General features: G+C 47.2%; 1 protein-coding gene across 1 annotated transcript in view; it reads left to right on the top strand.

Annotated features, from left to right (window-relative positions):
- The window catches only part of SEPTIN2 (septin 2), a 493,452-nt gene that overhangs the window by 62,137 nt on the left and 408,476 nt on the right, over window positions 1-22,839 (top strand). The window contains exon 2 of the mRNA XM_033957764.1: window positions 19,736-19,847. Coding sequence (XP_033813655.1) covers window positions 19,736-19,847 — 112 coding nt within the window. The remainder of the gene's footprint in view (window positions 1-19,735; window positions 19,848-22,839) is intronic.

Raw genomic sequence — 22,839 nt, 5'->3', positions numbered from 1 at the left:
TTTTATTTTCAATTTAGTGATCAAATTTTCAGTTCTGAGAATTTAGATCTGTTGTCTGTATTTGCACTATACAGTATTTGTCTATTTTTCTATAGCAGTTACTGAGGGGACACTGCATATTTTAAAGCCATCTGCCTTTGAAAAAAAATTGAATATACAGTAAATGATTAAAATTTTTCTCTGCATACAGTGTGCTTTGTGTAGTTTAATTTTGTGAAGCCGCGTGCGTTCGGGAGAGGCAGGAGGGAGGAAGCGGATTGAGAGGCAGAGAGGAAGCTGAAGAGGAGGTAGTGAGCCGGAGCGAAGGCAGGTAGATTAGGGTAGCGGTGAGAGGTAGCTCCGCCCACCCCATCGCGTCAGAGGCAGCATCAGCGTCAGAGGCAGCATCAGCGTCAGAGGCAGCATCAGTGCCCGGGCTCCCCCTTAAAAGGAAGGGAGCCGGAGCGCGAGGCAGACCTCGGACGTGTGAAGCTGCGTGCGTTCGGGAGAGGCAGGAGGGAGGAAGCGGATCGAGAGGCAGAGAGGAAGCTGAAGAGGAGGTAGTGAGCTGGAGCGAAGGCAGGTAGCTTGGGGTAGCGGCGAGAGGGAGCTCCGTCCACCCCCACTGCGTCAGAAGCAGCATCAGCGCCCGGGCTCCCCCTTAAAAGAAAGGGAGCCAATGGCGCGCTGCGAAGGTGCTCGGCAAAGGCGCTCGCCTTAGCGAGAGCACCTTAAGAAGGAACCTTAAGAAGGATCCAGGAAACTAGGCTGCCCAGCAGAGGGACCTAAAGCATAAACCACAAGTTCTTTCCTTTCCTTTCTCTTAGCTATCCACACAGCAGAGACCACTTTTTGCACACCACACACCAAGAGGGGAATCAAGCACTCACCAAATAAACAGCAGCACCAGCAGACTCACAACAAATAGGGAGACAGCAAACAGGAAACCAGGTCACATCCAGCCAACAGAAACAGAAGGTTCACAGCACACAGCCCAGACAACTCAGAAGGGGAGCAGGGAATGATCGCCCAAGGAAGTCAGAAGATGAGCTTTCCAGTCTTCTGCACCAACTGCAGTATATATGACTACCTCCCCTCGGGGACTCGGGCATATATTTGAAGTCGGTGCATGGAGCTGGATAGCCTGAAACGGCAAGTCCAGCTGCTTGAGGAGACAGTGATGGGACTAAGAGAACTCCTCAACTTTGAAGAGGAAATCCGTGAACAGGAGAAGCTACTAATGGAGTCCAGTACCGACGAAGAGATCAAGGAGCTCGAGAGATTCATTGAGGAAGCCCACCAGCAACATGTGGAGGCCCCAGGGCCGGAGAACTGTACCCAAGCAACTCAGGAAGAAGGCCTAGACGAGACGAGAGGAGACACAGATGGGTCTGAACCAGAGACAGAGGGCAACCATTCACTTAGAGAAAGAAGGAGACTGCAAGGGGATGTATCACTGGAGAGAGAAGATCGGCCCTGCACCATGGATGTGGACCCCCAAGGAACTCCCGAATAAAGAAGATGGGGATCATCATAGGAGACTCCATTATATGACATGTGGACAGCCATACCGCAGGAGGAAGAGAGGATAGACTCGTCACTTGCCTGCCCGGAGCAAGAGTGAAAGATGTGGCCAACAGGATCACCAGAATCATAGACAACGCAGAAGGAGAGGACACTGCTGTGCTTATCCACGTGGGAACTAACGATGTGAGCGGACAGAAGTACGACAGAGAAGAAATGAAGGACCAGCTCCGCTCACTCGGAAGAAGACTGAAAGTCAGGGAGGTGAAGGTGGCCTTCTCCGAGATCCTCCCAGTACCAAGAGTGGATGAGAAGAGTCAAGAGGAACTGAGAGCGATCAACGCCTGGATGAGAAGATGGTGCGAGGAAGAAGGCTTTGACTTCGTGCGCAACTGGACGGCATTTTGGGGAAGAAGTAGGTACTATAGAAAAGGCGGATTACACCTCACCAAGGAAGGAGCACGAGTATTGGCAGATAACATGAAGAGGGCCATTGAGAAGACTTTAAACTAAAGGTCAGGGGAAAGCTGACAGTCGACCACCAGTCGATGGCCCAGGCGATGAAATGCCCTGAAGAAGGAACTACGGACAACTACTCGGACATAGGGGGAGAAGAGCACGAAGAAAATGAGGGAGACAACATTGGAGCACAGACAGATACCACGAAGGACACAGTAGGAGCTACAAAGCTCAGGACACATTAGGGGCTGCACAGCTCAGAAAACCCAAGAAGGGATCACGAAGGGAACTTAAATGTATGTACACGAATGCTAGGAGCTTGAGAAACAAAATGGGAGAGTTAGAGACAATAGGAAGATGCGACCAACTAGAAATCATTGGCATAACAGAAAATTGTGGAATGAAGAAAATGAATGGGATACAATACTGCAGGGATACAAGCTATACAGAAGGGACAGAACAGGGCAAAAAGGAGGAGGTATTGCCCTATATATTCAAGAAGAAATAGAATCTGTTAGAGAGATGAAGACAGAGGGGAATGAGAAGTTGGAGTCTCTCTGGATTAAGATTCCTAGACACAATGGTACAGACACAAAAATTGGCCTTTATCGACCCCCCAGGACAGTCGGAGGAAACAGACTCAGAAATGATAGAGGAAATCAAACAAGGATGTAAGACAGGCAATGTAATGATCATGGGAGACTTTAACTTTCCAGGGATAGACTAGAACCTGGGAACCGCAAACTGCGGCAAAGAAATAAAGTTCCTAGAAATGATAGGGGACTGCTTCCTAGATCAAATGGTGGCAGAGCCGACGAGAGGGAATGCCACCCTGGACTTGGTCCTAAATGGCATTACAGGTCAGACTAAAGAAGTAGAAGTCACGGTCCCGCTAGGGACGAGCGATCACAACATGATCAACTTTAAACTTGACATCGGGAAGGGGAAACGTATCAAAACCTTAACCATGATCCTCAACTTTAAGAAAGGAAGATACGATAGCATGAGGGCCATGGTAAAAAAACGGCTCAAAAAAAGGATGAACGCAATTAAATCGGTGGATCAGGCATGGTCCCTACTGAAAGACACCATCACTGAAGCACAAAATCTCTACATTCCACAGATATCCAAAGGACAGAAAAATAAAAGCAAAGGAGAACCAGCATGGCTTACTAAAGAGGTGAAGGATGCCATAAGAGAAAAGAAGAACTCCTTTAAAAAATGGAAACACAAAAGAACTATCGAAGCCTGGAACAGCCACAAAAACGATCAGAAGAAATGTCACAAGGCGGTGAGGGATGCCAAAAAGGTCTATGAGGAGAAAATAGCATAAGAGGCCAAAAACTTCAAGCCCTTTTTTAGATAAGTAAAAGGGAAAAAAAACTGCAAAAGAGGCAGTGGGTCCACTGGACGACCAGGAAAGAAAAGTGTGCATCAAAGAAGACAAACAAATTGCTGACAGACTAAACTCCTTCTTTGCGTCTGTCTTTACGACGGAGGACATTACATCAATACCTGAAACAGTGAAAGTGTTCAAGGGAAAAATAGAGGACAGCCTCACCACATTAGAAGTGGATTTGGACTAGATATACTACCAGATCGACAAACATAAAAGCAACAAATCCCCTGGACCGGATGGAATTCATCCAAGAGTATTAAAGGAGCTGAAGGTGGAAATTGGTGAACTACTGCAAAACCTTGCCAACCCCTCAATTAGAACTGGACAGATACCAGACGACTGGAAGATAGCGAACGTCACCCCAATTTTCAAAAAAGGATCAAGAGGAGAACCGGGCAACTACAGACCGGTGAGTCTTACGTCTGTCCCTGGAAAGATGGTTGAGGCACTGATTTAAAGATAGCATAGTCCGGCACTTGGATACAGACGACCTGATGAGAGCCAGTCAACATGGCTTCAGGAAAGGGAAATCATGCTTGACAAATTTACTACAATTCTTTGAAACAGTAAACAAACAAATCAATAACGAGGAACCAGTGGACATAATATACCTGGACTTCCAGAAAGCGTTCGACAAAGTTCCACACGAAAGACTTCAGGAAATTACAAAGCCAAGGAATAGAGGGAGACATACTAAGATGGATAGGCAAATGGCTGGAAAACAAAATGCAGAGGGTAGGCCTAAATGTGAAGCTCTCAGGCTGGGAGAAAGTGACTAGCGGTGTGCCCCAGGGCTCAGTTCTTGGGCCCATCTTATCTAATATTTTCATCAACGATCTAGAAGAAGGAACGTCCAGTGAAATCATCAAGTTTGCAGACAGTGCCAAGCTATGTTGGACAGTCAGATCACAAAAGGACAGCGAGGAACTACAGAGAGACTTGAGCCAGTTAGAGAGAGGGGCAGAGAAACGGCAGATGAAGTTTAATGTGGAAAAGTGCAAGGAGAACACTTGGGCAGAAAGAACAAGGAGTATGGGTATAGCATGACAGGTGCAACTCAGAGTAAGAGTGAACAAGAAAAAGACCTGGAGGTACTGATAGATAGGATCCTGAAACCATCAGCACAATGTGTGGTGGCGGCAAAGAAAGCAAATAGAATGTTGGGCATGATAAAGAAGGGAGTCACGAATAGATCGGAGAGGGTCATAATGCCGCTTTATAGAGCAATGGTCAGACCACACTTGGAATACTGTGTCCAACACTGGTCTCCCTATCTAAAGAAGGATATGAAACTGCTCGAGAGGGTGCAGAGGCGAGCAACGAAGCTGGTAAAAGGTATGGAGAACTTGAGCTACGAAGAACGACTTAACTGGGACTGTTCTCCCCCGAGAAGAGGAGACTGAGAGGGGATCTGATTGAGACTTTTAAAATAATAAAAGGAATCGACAAGATAGAGCAGGACAAAAAGTTATTTACGATGTCAAATGTGACTAGGACAAGAGGTCATGGACTGAAGCTGAGGGGGAACAAGCCCAGGACAAATGCCAGAAAGTTCTGCTTCACACAGCAAGTGTTGGACACCTGGAACGCTCTCCCGGTGGAGATTGCTGTGGAAACCACTGTTCTAGGATTTAAGGGCAAGTTAGATGCACAATCTCTTCGAAAGGCGCATAGAGGGATAAGGGTGACTAAGTTTTCGCCACCTGGCTGGGCCTCCGCATGAGTGGATCACCGGACTTGATGGACCCAGGGTCTGTTCCGGAGATGGCAGTTCTTATGTATTGTTAATAAGATTATATTGTGTTTGTGTATATGTTAAATAAATGGAAGAAATTGCATTACAATTAGTACTATTATTATAGGGGCAGGTCTGGGGTAGAGCTTGGTTGTTGTACTTGTTTGATATTTGTTAGACTTAGGGGGTATTTGGCTTGAAGAAACAAAGAAACATGATGGCAGATAAAGACCAAATGGCCTATCTAGTCTGCCCATCCACAGTAACCATTATCTCTTGCTCTCTCTCAGAGATCACACGTGCCTATCCCAGGCCCTCTTGAATTCAGACCGTCTCTTTCTCCACCACCTCTTCCAGGAGACAGTTCCACGCATCTACCACCCTTTCTGTAAAAAAGTATTTCCTTAGATTACTTTGGAGCCTATCACCTCTTAACTTCATCCTATGCCCTCTCATTGCAGTTTCCTTTCAAAAGAAAGAGACTCAACTCATGCGCATTTACATTATGTAGGTATTTATATATATTTTTTTGTAAATATTTAAACGTCTATCATATCTCCCCTATCCCACCTTTCCTCCAAAGTACCGTATATACTTGAATATAAACCGGGATTTTTGGGCCAAAAATTGGCCCAAAAATGGGGGTCCCAGTTTATATTCAGGTCATCCCCTAGTAACCACCCGAAACCCTCTCAGACTTCCTGCAGGCCTGCCTTAGGCCAGGACACATGGGATTCTTCCCGTCTTCTGCCCTGGCCGACACTAATAATTACCTCCTTCCCTCCCTCGCGTACCTGTTCCCTGGTAGTCCAGCATGTATCCCGCGCTGAAATCCTTTGTAAAGGTAGTAGCCAGCGGTGCACCCGGGCTGGCACGCAGGAGCGAGCTTTTCGTGCTGCCAGCCGGCCCTGCACCACTCCTTGATAGGCTGCCGCGAGATCTTGCTGCAGCCTATCAAGGAGTGGTGCAGGGCTGGCCAGCAACACGAAAAGCTCACTCCTGTGTGCCGGCCTGGGTGCGCCGCTGGCTACTACCTTTACAAAAGATTTCAGCATGGGATACACGCTGGACTACCAGGGAACAGGTACGCGAGAGAGGGTGGTAATTATTAGTGTCGGCTGGGGCAGGAGACGGGAGGGATCCCTCCTGTCCCGGCCTACCACTAGGTGGTTTAAGTTAAGAGGAAGGGTTAATCTGCTGGCTGGGATAGAGGGCAGAGGGGAGTACGGGACAATCAAGCCATTGTGACATCACTGATAAGGTTGGCTCTTTTTAGGGGGAAGAGGTTACAGGGAAGGAAGGTGGGACAGTGTTCAGAACCTGGCAGGGAGGGGGCTTGGTTCACAGCCTGGTAGGGAATGGGACTGAGTGCAGGGCAGGGAGGGAAGGGGGCTGGGTGCAGAACTTGGCAGGGAGGGGGGTTGAGTGCAGAATCTTGCGAAGCAGGACACTTGAATATTAAGCCGCCCAACTTATATTCAAGTCAACCATTTTTCCTCCTTTTTGGGGGGAAATGGGGGTCTTGACTTATATTTGAGTATATATGGTACATAGATTGAGATCTTTAATTCTATCCCTATATGCCTTATGACAAAGACCATGCACCATTTTAGTAGCCTTCCTCTGGACAGACTCCATTCTTTTTATATATTTTTTTAAGATGTGGACCCAATGGTGTGGACCCAATAGTGTGCAGAATCTTTAAACCAGTGGTCTTAATGGAAGTCATTACAATATCTCTGAGGGAGTTAGGTATACAAGAAATAAAATTATTATTATTATTATTATTAAGTTTGGAACCACCTCAGGCTTCAATGCCTCAAATCTCTCCTTATGAGCCATTATAAGACCCAGTCCACATTTTTTTCTTTCACATCCAGAGATGACCATGATGCTAATGGAGCAGTGGGAGCCACCAGATGTCCCCTTGTGGTTTGCCAGAGCCAGGACAAAATTGTAGTTGATTGGCTTCTGAGTTCCAGCAGTTATTTGTACCACCTAAGGGGCATTTGCTAGCAGTACCAGTTACGAAATGTATGTCACTTCTAGTGAAGTTGGAGTAATTCTAAAAGATCACAGGGTAGACTTAATCCTCAAACAGTTTGAAGCTTTAACGTTGGGTCTGAGAGCAACAGCAGAGGCTTCCTTTGTGGTGCGTGCCTGACATAAGATGCTGCGTCAGGCTCCAGCTTTGGAGAAGAGTGCATTCCCCCAGTGGTATTTTGGGAGGGTTGATTATATAGCAGACACTCTATATAAGTGTTCTTCAACCACCGGTCCGTGGACCGGTGCCAGTCCACAGAAATTTCCTGCTGGTCCACAGAGCCAGCACATGCATCAGGCCCAAAACAGTGTTCTTCAACTGCCGGTCCACAGTGCGATCGATGCGGTGTTATTTTCAAGCCCGCTCCCTTTTCCTCACTGATTCAGTGCACAAAGCTACAGGCAATGGCTCCTACACGAGTCCTGCAACTGAACTGGAAGCCTTCTCTCTGACATTGCAACGTCAGAGGGAAGGCTTCCAGATGAGGCACGGGAAGCGCAAGGAGCCGCTGACCACAGCTTTGTGCACTGCATCAGTGAGGAAGAGGGAGCTGGCCTGAAGGGCGGCATAAAATGGCCAGGAGGGAGCAGGCCAGAAGGTAAGGCATAGCATGGAGGGAGGGAGACAACAAAGGTAGAGGGGAATGATTTTATTTTTGAATTTAGTGATTGAATTATGTCAATTTTGAGAATTTACATTTACTGTCAGTGTGCTTTGTGTAGTTTAATTATGTGGTTAACCATTATGTGTTGTTAAAAAGATTATATTATGTATCTGTGAAAAATTAATGGAAAAATAGTGTTACAATTAGTACTATTATGGGGATGAGGTCTGGGGTGGAGATTGGGTAGAGATGGGCGGGGTCTGGCCCACGACTTAGCCCAGTGTTCTTCAACCGCTGGTCCACAGACCGATTCCCGTCCACAGAATAATTCTTTTATTTCTGCCAGTCCATAGGTGTAAAAAGGTTGAAAAACACTGCTCTATATGACATGTTCAGGGATATGATCAAAGTGCCTGCTTATTCTATCTCTGCCCACATAATGCTCTAGACCAGACAATGGATGGGAGATTCTATTTCTAAAGTTACTTCTGTTATGTCTCTGCCGGAATCAATGCAAAAGGTGTTCTTCATTGCTCCACCCACGTAGCCAAGGAATAGAGAGCCCCCTGTAGTTCTCATTTCTGCAAATGAACTGTGCAGACGTCTTTCTGTGCTGCTTCTTATTCTTGTTTTTCTTTGCTAAAGTCCATCTTTTTCAGTGGCATCTTGCCTTGAGACCCCTTTGAATGAGGTTATCTGCCTGGGAAATGACGCAGTTCAGCAGTTGGACTGCTGCTTCACAGGGAAAGCTTCGGGTGGACTTGTGGAGCCAGGCTCCTGTATGCCGCCTTCTGAGCTTAGGGTTCACACCCTAGGATTGTGCTTACTTGCTGACCCTGTCAGAAGGTTTAAGCACAGGCTGTTTGCGCCCTGAGTAAGAGCCCTTGAGATATCAGGACACAGGTTGCGTTTTCACACCCCCGGTCGAATGAGGAGGCTCTGTGGGGGCAGAGGTCTTGGTTGGGTCTGTCTGACTGCATCTTGAAGATCTTTAAGATTCTGTGAATTGGTGAAATTTCAAGGCATAAAATCCTTTCCCTTCACTTAAGCTACACAAACAGAACTGACAGGCAGGCAGGCACAATGGAGACTGTACACAGTGGCGTACCAAGGGGGGGGGCCGGATGGGCGGTCCGCCCCGGGTGCCAGCCCTGAAGGGGTGCTCCCGGCCTTGCCGTTCAGTCCCCCCACACCCCCGAAGGACCGCTCGCCCCACTGACCTTCCTGCACCACCTGTGAAACAGCAAGCAGCAGGATCGCGAGGTCAGCTATCCCTGAGCTGCTTGGGCGCTGCTTCCTGCGCCGCGGTCCCGCCCCTCCTCTGACGTCAGAGGAGGGGCGGGAACGCGGCGCAGGAAGCAGCGCAGGGATAGCTGACGTCGCGATCCTGCTGCGGCTGCTTCATAGGTGGTACAGGAAGGTCAGTGGGGCGAGCGGTCCTTCGGGGGTGGTGGTGGTGGTGGGGACTGAACGGCAAGGCCGGGAGCATAGGTAGTGCTGCTTCATAGGTGGTGCGGGGAGGCCAGGGGGGCGAGCGGTCCTTCGGGGTGGGGCGGGTGGGCAGGCAGGCAGGCATTCAAGGGGGAGGGGGGTGACAGGCAGGCAGGCCTTCAAGGGGAGGGACAGGCCTTGGAGGGGGGTGTGTGCAGACCTTCAAGGGAGAGGGACAGGCCTTCAAGGGGGGGGGGCAGGCAGGCCTTCAAGGGGGGACAGGCTTACAAGGGGGTGGGCAGGCCTACAAGGGGGTGGGACAGGCCTTCAGGGGGGGTGCAGGCCTTCAGGGGGGTACAGGCCTTCAAGGGGGGGGGACAGGCCTTCAAGGGGGGGACAGGCCTACAAGAGGGGGGACAGGCCTACAAGGGGGGGGACAGGCCTTCAGGGGGGTGCAGGCCTTCAAGGGGGGGGGACTGGCCTACAAGGGAGGGGGACAGGCCTTCAAGGGGGGTGCAGGCCTTCAAGGGGGGACAGGCAGACCTTTAAGGGGGGACAGGCCTTTGGGGGGGACCCTGGTTTAGAAGTACACAGAGGGAAGGGGGTGTTCAAAGAGACGTGCATATGCCAAACTTTGGGGGGGGGATGAAGAAATAATGGGTCTGAAAATAGAGGAGAGGGAGAGAAATGATGGACCATGGGATTTAGGGAGGGAAGGAACTGAAAGGGAGAGAAATTGGACACAAGGGATGGTGTGGAGGAGGGATAGAGATACTGGATAGGAGGGTAATTGGGAAAAGAAAGGGAGAGATGGTGGACTCTGGGGTGGTGGGGAAGGAGGGAGAGATGCCGGATGAAAGGGTAGTTAAGAAAAGGTGGATCTGTGGAGGGAGATGAAAAAAAGGAAAGATACCAGACTTCCTGGGGAGGGAAGGGAAATGGAAAGGGAGGACAGAGTTGGCAGATGGATGGTTAGCACGCAGAAAGAAGAAAGAAGGAGACCCTGGCAAGCAAGTTATCAGAAGAAAACCAGAGCCTTGGACCAACAAGATTTGAAATATAACCAGACAACAAAAGGTAGAAAAATTAATTTTATTTTCTGTTTTGTGATTATAATATGTCAGATTTGAAATGTATATCCTGACAGAGCTGGTGTTGGACTGCAAACGTGAGCTAGGATTTAACAGAGAGAGGAAAAGTCCTTTTTGTTTCTTTATTTTATTTACACCACAGCGCCAGTGTGGTTAGGAGAAGCCAAAGGGGGTGAAAAAGCTATAAAACCCACCAGGAGTTTTGAAAAAAATCACCCAACTGGGCAGGAAAATCGAATTGAAAAACCAATTCAATAGGCTGAATCGAATCGAAATTTTTTTTCCTGAATCTGGCAGCATTAGTTTGCGCTACTGTCTTAGACTTTAGGACCTGGGATTGGGGAGAGATGGCATCCTCAGTACTTTATAATGCAAGTGAAACGAGGATTTGGTCAGACTTTTGAAGGGTCTGCAGAAAAAAAATTTTGTATAGGTCAGGGACATGAGACAGCAGGAAATGGGAACTTTTCTTCCTTCTATTTTTGTGAATGGAAAGGCTGAGGATGTCAGAGAGTTCAGTTAAAATATGTGCTTTATAAGAAAATATAATAATGTGTTTTATAAAGTTTATAGCATAGCTGACCTACCCAGTGAGGTGTTCCTAGTGGTGATGGTGGCAGCGTGTCAATGTGTTGAGAGGAAGAGGTGGTCTGGGAAATTCTGCTGAGCAAACTCCGGGCCCATTTCCACCCCCCAGTTAGTCCATTCCACTCAACTGGTTCACACACTGAGTGGGTCATTGGGTGTTGTGTTGGGATCTCTTCCAGTAGTATCTCCTTCTGGTCCAAGGAAGAAAACTTTGTTATCCTTAGCATTGACCTACAGAATATGTTTGTAACAGCGCTGCTTGTGTGGCATTAGGCTATGTAGTGATCGAAAGAAAAAAACAGACCTTTGCACATTTTTGCACTATATGGTGGTTGTATGAGGAGATTCACATTTCCTGCACAGCTAAGTCCATGTGAAGTTACCTTGTGCTGTATTTGACATCTAGCAAGGTCTCTGTTTGAAAGGAAAGATCTAAACTTAAAAATGAAGTACATAAGAACATAAGAAGCGCCATCTCCGGATCAGACCTTCGGTCCATCAAGTCCGGTGATCCGCACACGCGGAGGCCTTGCCAGGTATACACCTGGCTTACCCTATAGCCAACCATATCTCTATATGCCTCTCTCAAGGAGATATGCATCTAGTTTGCCCTTGAAGCCTAGGACTGTCGATTCTGCAATAATCTCCCCTGGGAGAGTATTCCAGATGTCAACCACTCTCTGTGTGAAGCAGAACTTCCTGATATTAGTCCTGAACTTGCCCCCCCTTAGCTTCATTTTATGTCCTCTTGTCCGTGTCAAATTGGACAATGTAAATAATCTTCTCTGCTCTATTTTGTCGATTCCTTTCAGTATTTTGAAGGTCTCGATCATATCCCCACGCAGTCTCCTTTTCTCAAGGGAGAACAATCCCAGTGTTTTAAGTCGTTCCTCATATTCCAGTTTCTCCATACCCTTCACTAGTTTAGTTGCTCGCCTCTGCACCCTCTCCTGCAGTTTTATATCCTTCTTTAGGTAGGGAGACCAATGTTGGACGCAGTATTCCAAGTGTGGTCTGACCATTGCCAGAAGTTATGGTAAAAGCAGATAGTGTAGCTGGTTTTAAGAAAGATTTGGACAAATTCCTGGAGGAAAAGTCCATAATCTGTTATTAAGACATGGGGGAAGTGTCTGCTTGCCCTGGATCGGTAGCATGGAATGTTGCTACTCTTTGGGTTTTGACCAGGTATTAGTGTCCTGGATTGGCTACCATGAGAATGGGCTACTGGGCATGATGGACCATTGGTCTGACCCAGTTAGGCTATTCTTATGTTATGTTCTCATCTGTAGGGGCCTTTGTTTTCACTTCTTATTTTAATGTATTTTTTTTCTGGGAACTTATCAGTATTTTTTATAATGGGAACAAAAATGGAAGAGAATTAATGTGTGTGGGATGAGGGGGTAACTAATTTCTTCAGCTAAATAATTCAATCCACTTCAAACAGACATAGGAGAACTCACGCACCATTCACACACCCTCCAACCAAAAACGTCAAAAGGAAAAAAACTGTTCGACAACCTCCTAGCCATTCGAGCTGCAACACTCGACCCCCAACTCTACAACCAATTGACATCGACCATATACTGCAAAACCTTCAAAAAGAAATAAAAACCCTTCTATTCAAAAAACACATAAAACCGAACTAACACAATCAGAACTGTCCCAAGCATCACCTGCAACTACTCCATATGTACTTCTGATGTCATGACAATTCAGACATAATTTATGTTATGTTATGTTTGGAATATAAGAAAATTTTCACTGCCTGTTTCTATTCTGACCATTTATTCCGTTTCATGGTCATTACAAAAAATATTTTTTTACATGGGGGGGGGGGGGTGTCAAAAAATGATGGGCCCCGGGTGCCACATACCCTAGGTACGCCACTGACTGTACATACAGCCCCTTTACTTCCTATGGGAGATTTAGTTGGGGGGAGGGGGTCTGAAATCTTTTCAGTCATTTCTGGAGATAGGGATCAGGTCCCCCCACCTCCAAAATTGCCAATTTTTATTTTTTTCATCTGGTCTTCAAGAGGCGTTTTAGGTGTCCAGATCTCGCGGCTCTAGTTACTAAGCAGTACGGAGAATCCAGAGAGTTCCTTTAGACTAAGACCATGACTAAGCTTTGTCCTATTGCTCCGAATTTCCAGCAGCCGAAGGTGGATTTGGCAGTGGCACAGGTGACCAAGCGCACAGCCCTCCCGAGTGAAGGAGGAGTGAAGCTGAAAGATTCTCAAGACCGTAGGGTGGACGTGGTCTTGAAGCTTTTTGAAGTGGCTTATTTGGGTGTTAAGGCAGCAGCAGTCGCCGCCTTTGTGGTACGTACTTGTCACACAAGGTTGTGCCAAGATCCTTCAGCAGAAGATGACTCCAATCCCCAATTGGTTCTTGAGGGGGTCGATTATGTGGCAGATGCCTTGTTTTGGGGGGTTTGGTTCTCTTTAGAATTTTTATGATACTTGATTGCAGACACTTGGGTGCGCTGGACCAGTCAGATGTCAGAGGAGGGGCGGAACCGCGGCGCAGGAAGCAGCGCCTAAGCAGCGCAGGGATCGCGTTGCGATCCTGCTGCGGCTGCTTCATAGGTGGTGCAGGAAGGTCAGTGGGGCGAACGGTCCTTTGGGGGTGGTGTAGGGGGGACTGAACGGCAAGGCCAGGAGCATAGGTAGTGCTGCTTCATAGGTGGTGCGGGGAGGCCAGGGGGGCGAGCGGTCCTTCGGGGTGGGGCGGGCAGGCAGGCAGGCTTTCAAGGGGGAGGGGGGTGACAGGCAGGCAGGCCTTCAAGGGGGGACAGGCCTTCAAGGGGGGAGGCAGGCCTTCAAGGGAGGGGGACAGGCCTTCGGGGGGGGTGTGCAGACCTTCAAGGGGGGGGCAGGCCTACAAGGGGGTGGGACAGGCCTTCGGGGGGGTGCAGGCCTTCAAGGGGGGGGACAGGCAGGCAGGCCGGCCTTCAAGGGGGGGACAGGCCTACAAGGGGGTGGAACAGGCCTTCAAGGGGGGACAGGCCTTCAAGGGGGGGACAGGCAGGCAGGCCTACAAGGGGGTGGGACAGGCCTTCAAGAGGGGTGCAGGCCTTTAGGGGGGGAACAGGCCTTTGGGGGGGACCCTGGTTTAGAAGTACACGGAGGGAAGGGGGTGTTCAAAGAGACGTGCATATGCCAAACTTTGGGGGGGAGGAAGAAATAATGGGTCTGAAAATAGAGGAGAGGGAGAGAGATGATGGACCATGGGATTTAGGGAGGGAAGGAACAGAAAGGGAGGGAAATTGGACACAAGGGATGGTGTGGAGGAGTGATAGAGATACTGGATAGGAGGGTAATTGGGAAAAGAAAGGGAGAGATGCCGGATGAAAGGGTAGTTAAGAAAAGGTGGATCTGTGGAGGGAGATGAAAAAAAGGAAAGATATCAGACTTCCTGGGGAGGGAAGGGAAATGGAAAGGGAGGACAGAGTTGGCAGATGGATGGTTAGCATGCAGAAATAAGAAAGAAGGAGACCCTGGCAAGCAAGTTATCAGAAGAAAACCAGAGCCTTGGACCAACAAGATTTGAAATATAACCAGACAACAAAAGGTAGAAAAATTAATTTTATTTTCTGTTTTGTGATTATAATATGTCAGATTTGAAATGTGTATCCTGCCAGAGCTGGTGTTGGTCTGCAAATGTGAGCTAGGATTTAACAGAGAGAGGAAAAGTCCTTTTTGTTTCTTTATTTTATTTACACCACAGCGCCAGTGTGGTTAGGAGAAGCCAAAGGGGGTGAAAAAGCTATAAAACCCACCAGGAGTTTTGAAAAATATCACACAACTGGGCAGGAAAATCGAATTGAAAAACCAATTCAATAGGCTGAATCGAATCAAATTTTTTTTCCTGAATCTGGCAGCATTAGTTTGCGCTACTGTCTTAGACTTTAGGACCTGGGATTGGGTAGAGATTGCATCCTCAGTACTTTATAATGCAAGTGAAATGAGGATTTGGTCAGACTTTTGAAGGGTCTGCAGAAAAAAAATATTGTATAGGCCGGGGACATGAGACAGCAGGAAATGGGAACTTTTCTTCCTTCTATTTTTGTGAATGGAAAGGCTGAGGATGTCAGAGAGTTCAGTTAAAATATGTGCTTTATAAGAAAATATAACAACATGTTTTATAAAGTTTATGGCATAGCTGGCCTACCCAGTGAGGTATTCCTAGTGGTGGTGGTGGTGGTGGCAGCGTGTCAATATGTTGAGAGGAAGAGGTGGTCTGGGAAATTCTGCTGAGCAAACTCCGGGCCCATTTCCACCCCCCAGTTAGTCCACTCCACTCAACTGGTTCACACACTGAGTGGGTCTTTGGGTGTTGTTTTGGGATCTCTTCCAGTGGTTTATCAGTATCTCCTTCTGGTCCAAGGAAGGAAACTTTGTTATCCTTAGCATTGACCTACAGAATATGTTTGTAACAGCGCTGCTTGTGTGGCATTAGGCTATGTAGTGATCGAAAGAAAAAAACAGACCTTTGCACATTTTTGCACTATATGGTGGGTGTATGAGGAGATTCACATTTCCTGCACAGCTAAGTCCATGTGAAGTTACCTTGTGCTGTATTTGACATCTAGCAAGGTCTCTGTTTGAAAGGAAAGATGTAAACTTAAAAATGAAGTGGCCAGAAGTTATGGTAAAAGCAGATAGTGTAGCTGGTTTTAAGAAAGATTTGGACAAATTCCTGGAGGAAAAGTCCATAATCTGTTATTAAGACATGGGGAAAGTGTCTGCTTGCCCTGGATCGGTAGCATGGAATGTTGCTACTCTTTGGGTTTTGACCAGGTATTAGTGTCCTGGATTGGCTACCATGAGAATGGGCTACTGGGCATGATGGACCATTGGTCTGACCCAGTTAGGCTATTCTTATGTTATGTTCTCATCTGTAGGGGCCTTTGTTTTCACTTCTTATTTTAATGTATTTTTTTTCTGGGAACTTATCAGTGTTTTTTATAATGGGAACAAAAATGGAAGAGAATTAATGTGTGTGGGATGAGGGGGTAACTAATTTCTTCAGCTAAATAATTCAATCCACTTCAAACAGACATAGGAGAACTCACGCACCATTCACACACCCTCCAACCAAAAACGTCAAAAGAAAAAAACTGTTCGACAACCTCCTAGCCATTCGAGCTGCAACACTCGACCCCCAACTCTACAACCAATTGACATCGACCACAGACTGCAAAACCTTCAAAAAGAAATAAAAACCCTTCTATTCAAAAAACACATAAAACCGAACTAACACAATCAGAACTGTCTCAAGCATCACCTGCAACTACTCCATATGTACTTCTGATGTCATGACAATTCAGACATAATTTATGTTATGTTATGTTTGGAATATAAGAAAATTTTCACTGCCTGTTTCTATTCTGACCATTTATTCCGTTTCATGGTCATTACAAAAAATATTTTTTTACATGGGGGGTGTAAAAAAATGATGGGCTCCGAGTGCCACATACTAGAGAATGACACGGGGAAAAAATCTGTCCCCGTCACCGGCCCACCATCCTCTGCACCGCCCCGTCACCGCCGATCCCTTCACTGCCCCGTCACCGTCACCGCCATCCCTTTCACCGCCCCGTCACCGCCACTGCCATCCCATTCACCGCCCCTTACCGTCCCCGCTGCATCCATATAAGCCTTTTTCCTTTCACTCCCTCCTTCCAATTTGAGCCGGGAACACTAGCGATCGCACGGTCCCCGCGGCCACTACCTGCCTGCCCGGTCGATCCTGGTGTTTGGCCGGCTCTCTCCCTTCTCCTCACCTTGGTTTGTGGGTTTTCTTTTTCAGCAACCTGCGCGCTTTCCCAGGGAGCCGCACACGCGCGGCTGCTCAGTGTTCGATCTTCTGCTCTGCTGCAACTTCCTGTTTCCGGTTGCGTCAGAGCAGAAGATCGAGGCTGAGCAGCGGCGGGTGTGCGCGGCTCTCTGGTAGTGTGCGGGTCGCCGAGGAGGAGGATCTGCGGACTGGGGTGAGGAGAGGGGAGAGAGCTGGCTGGACACTGGAATCGATTGGGCGGGCGGGTGTGAGCTGCGGGGACCGCGCGATCCTTCATGCCTCACTGCGGGGGACAAGACCATTCACCGCCCCGCGGGCGGTGAATGGCCTTGTCCCCGTCGCCGCAGCGACTGCTAGTTTTCTTCCCCGTTTTCAGCGGGTGACCCGCGGCTAAAATGTGGTGGCCGCGGGTAAACCGCCACCGTGTCATTCTCTACCACATACCCTAGGTACGCCACTGCGCTGGACATATTACACGCTTTATCTCTCAATTGAACGTTGTGATGTTGCACACACGTCATGTTTTTCGAGTGTGTTGCTGCTGGCGGGGCTCCTGGGCGTCTTTAAACACCCCAGACGCCATTGTTTTTCACCATTATCATTTTCAATGCGGTTTTGCTGCGTTGCTCACAGGCAGGATTTATTGTCTCTCGCCTTGATCGAGCAGACTGATTCCTTTGTCTCCAATATTCCCCCACTCCTGATGAAGATTCTGAAACAGGGCTCTGTCGAATGGAGATAAAGCTGCAATGTGAACCTGAGAAGATTCAGCTAAGTTGAACTGTTCTCTTGCTGCCTAACATTCATTTGTGATTTTTTGGATTTTTATAATATTGTAACCTTCATTTTTGATTGACGTTCGGGGATTTAAAGCACCTCATAGTTCCTTTTTTCCCCCTTCGTGGTCATCGGGTGGGTGTGAGGGGGGGTTTCATGGGTTTTTAAAAAAAATAACGGTTAGTGTAACACACTACATCTATAACCATTTTAAAAAAAGGCTGAACTATCAGTGACAGGTGCTTTCTTTTGGATTGCTAAAACCTATCACTTTTTTTTGTGCATGGCCAAGCGATGTTAGTGCATCAATCGCTCGGCTAGTTTGTATGGCATTTTAATATTAAATAGCTAATTTGCTTAGCCGGATCGGAAAATGGGCGATAAAGGGAAAAAACATGTGGTGAGCCGTCTTGTGCATCGGGTCGGCAAATGCAATCACTTAAACCAGTCAAAACTGGTTTAGCGACAGTCGCTGCCTTTAGTGCATCTAGCTCTGAGTCTATTCTTTAAATCTCTGTGGGTGATAGGCAGATAATAGGAAGGACAATATTAATGTCATCAGCGTATAACAGTCATCAGTGGATAACATTTAAGCTTTTTAGATGAGCTCCCAGGGAGGATACATAGACATTGATGAGAAGGGGTGATAGAGGGGAGCCTTGAGGGACACTTGCTGGTCCATTTGTCAGATAGGCACTTGGTAGCTGTGACATTTTATGAAGCCTTGGAATCATTGAAGGACATTTCTCGATAATCTAAAGGAGTCTAAGCAAAGCAACAGTAAGTCGTAGTCCACTAAGTCAAATGCACTGCTGAGGTCCAGTTGTATCACTAGTGCGTGTAAACCTTTAGTCACTATGTCATACATGTCATTCAAGAGAGAGGTGATTACAGTTTCTGTGCTGAATGATGGTCTAAGGCCCAATTGGGCATCATGAAGTAGATGCAACTGTTCTAGGTGGTTCATCAGTTGGGATTGAACTAGCTCATCCATTAGTTTTATGAAGAGGGAATTTAGTGCAATGAGTCTGTAGCTATCCATCTGAGTGGTTGGTTTCTTCATGTCTTTCAGGATAGGTCTGATAATGATGTGTCCTCTTTCTCTGGGAAACTCCCATTTTATTTAGCGTGTCTACTAGCCATGTGTAGAGATCAGCTAGAAAATTGGATGAGGCCTTAGATATCAATACTGGGGGGCAGGCGTTGACAAGAGAGTAGGCATGCACATGTGTTTTTGAATAGTTGGTGTAACTGTGTCCAATTTGGTTCATTGAATGAGCTCCATGTCATGTAGGCAAGGACTGTGTTTTCTATCATATTTCCTGGATTGATGTAGCCAATGGATTTTTTTTGCTGAGCTTGTATTTTTGATTGAAAGTGGTGGGGGTTAGCATCTGAGGAGGGAGAAAAGTCATGGGTAGAGCGCGTGAGAGAGTGATTATCTGTCAGTTTGGCAACTAGTCTAAATAGCTCTTTGGTATCAAGTCCATTCTGGCTTATCAGGTTGGAATAGTAGTCCTTACATTTCTCTTTCAATTTGAGTTTATATTCACATGCTTTGTCTCGCCATCTCTGACTGGTTCCTTCCCCTTTATTCTTGTTCCCTCCCCTTTATTCTGGGAATCTTATTTGGGATGTGGAAGAAAATAAAGGTCCCCTCCACATCACCACTAATTTAATGATTAGAGTAGCGAGCTGAAAACCAGAGGAGCCCGGTTAAAATCCCATTGCAGCTTCTTTTGATCTTGGACAAGTCATTTACATTACATTACATTATGTGATTTCTATTCCGCCATTACCTTGTGGTTCAAGGCGGATTACATAAGATTTACCAGGAGGTTACAAGAATTGTAACTTTACATAAGAATTGTCATAGGAATTACATAAGAATTGTCGGGACTTGAGGTGATATATGTTGGGTAATTGGAAACATTTTAGATTTGAAAGGGGTAGAGATTGTGGTAGGTGGAGTTTGGGAAGGAACTGGTCATATTAAATAGATTTTATGTATTTTTTGAAGAGTAGGGTTTTAGTTTCTTTTTTGAAGGTTTTGTAGTCTCCATTGCCTAAGATACAAACCTAAGATTGTGAACACTTAAGGGACAGAAAAATACCTAGTGTGCCTGAATATACACTACTTTGTCACACCCTAAAGCCATCAATCACCTACACACATGTACAGAGGCATTGAAAAGAATTCTTTTGAGTCATTCTCTGCCTATTTTCCCTACTTGTTAAAGCTCTAGCTTCAAATTGTTTTATCCGGGCATTTAATCTTTTGTGTTTTTCAATTTCGGCAACAGGCACAGTTCACCAATCCTGAAACTCCAGGTTATGTTGGATTTGCAAATCTCCCCAATCAAGTCCATAGAAAGTCTGTGAAAAAAGGATTTGAATTTACACTCATGGTTGTGGGTAAGATGAATGGATTATTTTTTTCTGATTCTTTGAAACATAAGGTATAGTGTGCTAGAATTCAGCACGGTGTCATAGTAATAGAGGCAGAGGGTTGTGGTCTGCCCCAAGTGCCTTCTTAGCGGGGGCGCTGGTGCCTCTCCTTCCCCCCTCCCCCGCATACCTTTTGAAATGTTCACTGGCATGAGCAGCATCTTCTACCTCCTGCTCGTGCCAGCCTCAGCTCCCTTTTGATGTCTCTTCCTGGTCACTGGACCAGGAATTGACTTCAGAAGGGAGCTGAGGCTGGCACGAGCAGGAGGTGGAAGATAATGATCACTCTGGTGAACATTTCAAGAGATTTGTGTGTGGGGGGGGGGGAGGGGTCGAGCAGCTGGTACGAGCAGGGGGGAACTGCCATCCTGGGTGCCTCCCTCACTATGCCACCGATTCAGCAAGAGAATTTGACCTAAAATTGATGAGGGCAGTTACTTATTGTATTCTTACAATCAAAGACTCGGCCACCCATCGAGATCTGGAATACATAGTACGTAAACTAGAGCACTGTTCTTCAACCGCCGGTCCGTGGACCGGTGCCGGTCCGCTGAAAATTTCTGCCGCTCTGCGGAGGGTCGGTGAGATTGACCCGGTTAAATTTCCTGTTGGGCATCTCTTCTCCTTTCCCTTCCAGGGCTGGCGTTAGGATCAGCTGTGATATTGCTACAACGGACAGCAAAAAGAAACACAAGCCGCGGGACTTTTCCTCTTGCCTGCATCGCTATAGGCTCTGCCGATCCTGATCCCGCCCCCCTCTGAAGTAACTTCCTGTGTTTGAGGGGCAGAATTGAGACCTGCAGAGCTTGTAGCGAATAACAATGCAGGCAAGAGGAAAGGTCCCATGGCTTCTGTCTTCGTTCTAGCCATCTGATTTAGCGGGACCACAACTGAAGGCAGGGCTGATAGCAGTCAAATTCAGGAGAGACATCCCTAAGCCCCATGGAATGGGTATCTCCCCTTCCACTGCAGTTCAGCGCTTGTCTGAGGCAAGTACCAGCGAGCAAGGGAGGCAGACAGCAGCATTATTGGGCTTAACTCTGAATGAAGAACAAGCCTTTCAAGTTGCTTCCAGACTTCTGGGCAAGGGAACTGTAAGTAAACTTTTGCGAGTTAAGAACCAGGCTGCTTCCGATTTAGTGTCATTTAAGGTGAGACCAGCCATTGTGACACTGGAGTCACTCTGGGGTCAGCAGCCAAGAGAGGGAATAAGAGATACTGGATTCCCACGTGTTGTGGGAAGGGGTTGATAGACCAGGGGGGGGGGGGATTGGTGTGACAGAAGGGAGATGGTGGATCCCCTTGGGGGAGGATAATTATTGGAACTAGGTGGGAATTGGAAGAATAGGGACACAAAGACAGATGCTGGACCTTGCAGGGGGCAGAGAGACATGGAAAATGCTGAACAGGAGGAGGGTGGAGTATGAAGACAGATGTAAGATGTTGGACATGGGTAGAGGGAGTAGGGAGACAAAGAGGATATGCTGGACATGGTGAAGGGGGAAATAGGGAGACAAGGAGAAGATGCTGAATAAGGAATGGAGGGAGTAGGGTGATGGAAGGTATCTGCTGGATTAAGATGGGGAAAGAGGGGAGGTACTGGAATACGTTCAATATAAAATCATAACTGAGGCGTGCAGATGGGATCAGATGGTTTGCGGGGACTGAGCTTGCGGAGACGGGGCTGAAGTGTGTTTTTCTTATTTCAGTCTTAGTAGTTTGCCGGTCCAAAAAATAATTATTTTATTTCTGCCGGTCCACGGGTGTAAAAAGGTTGAAAAACACTGAACTAGAGGACAAGCCCAACTCCACGTTAAATAGCATAGGAATCCTTCTGATTTACAGGCCCCTGAACTCCCAACCAAACACTATCACCAAACTGTTAGAAATAATTCAAACCTAGCATGCCCACACACCAACCTACTCATCCTTGGGGATGTCAACTTACCCCCTCAACTCGGCCACCAACAATGATGCCATTAAACTCAAAACCTTGCTTGAAGACTGTCAAATCACAATCAGGCCCCATACACGAAAAAGGATACACCCTAGACTTATTTGCATCCATCCCCACTAATCTCGCTACTAACATCAAATGGACCCCAATCCCCTGGACCGACTATTACCTTCTCATCTTTAGCCTGAACCTCACAACAGGAAACCCAAACAACAAAGCTACCAAAGAAGTAAATCTAGAAACATAGAAACATAGAAAAAAGCAGCAGAAAAGGGCTATAGCCCACCAAGTCTGCCCATTCCAAGTATCCCCTCCCCTGAATTTACTCCCTTAAAGATCCCACATGAGTATCCCATTTTCTCTTAAAATCCGTCACGCTGCTGGCCTTTATCACCTGGAGTGGGAGTCTGTTCCAATGATCCACTACTCTTTCGGTGAAGAAGTACTTCCTGGAGTCGCCATGAAACTTCCCTCCCCTGATTTTCAGCGGATGCCCTCTGGTGGTCGAGGGTCCCATGAGCCAGAAGATATCATCTTCTGACTCGATGTGTCCCGTGATGTACTTATATGTTTCAATCATATCTCCCCGTTCTCTTCTTTCCTCAAGTGAGTACAGCCGCAATTTTTTAAATCTTTCTTCATACGTGAGATCCTTGAGCCCCAAGACCATCCTGGTGGCCGTTCGCTGAACCGACTCGATCCTCAGCACGTCCTTTCGGTAGTGTGGTCTCCAAAACTGAACACAGTACTCCAAGTGAGGCCTCACCATGGCTCTGTACAACGGCATCATAACTTCAGGTCTCCTGCTGACGAAACCTCTGCGGATACACCCCATCATTTGTCTTGCCCTGGAGGAAGCCTTCTCCACTTGATTGGCAACCTTCATGTCCTCACTAATGATCACCCCTAGGTCACGTTCCGCCGTGGTCCTAACCAAGGTCTCACCATTTAATACATAAGTTCTACGCGGGTTTCTCTTACCCAGATGCATTATCTTGCATT

The sequence above is a fragment of the Geotrypetes seraphini genome, chromosome 9 (assembly GCF_902459505.1).
Source record: "Geotrypetes seraphini chromosome 9, aGeoSer1.1, whole genome shotgun sequence".
NCBI classification, from domain to species: Eukaryota; Metazoa; Chordata; class Amphibia; order Gymnophiona; family Dermophiidae; genus Geotrypetes; species Geotrypetes seraphini.
The sequence above is the reverse complement of the archived record's forward strand: the minus strand, read 5'-3'. Positions and strand labels throughout refer to the sequence as shown.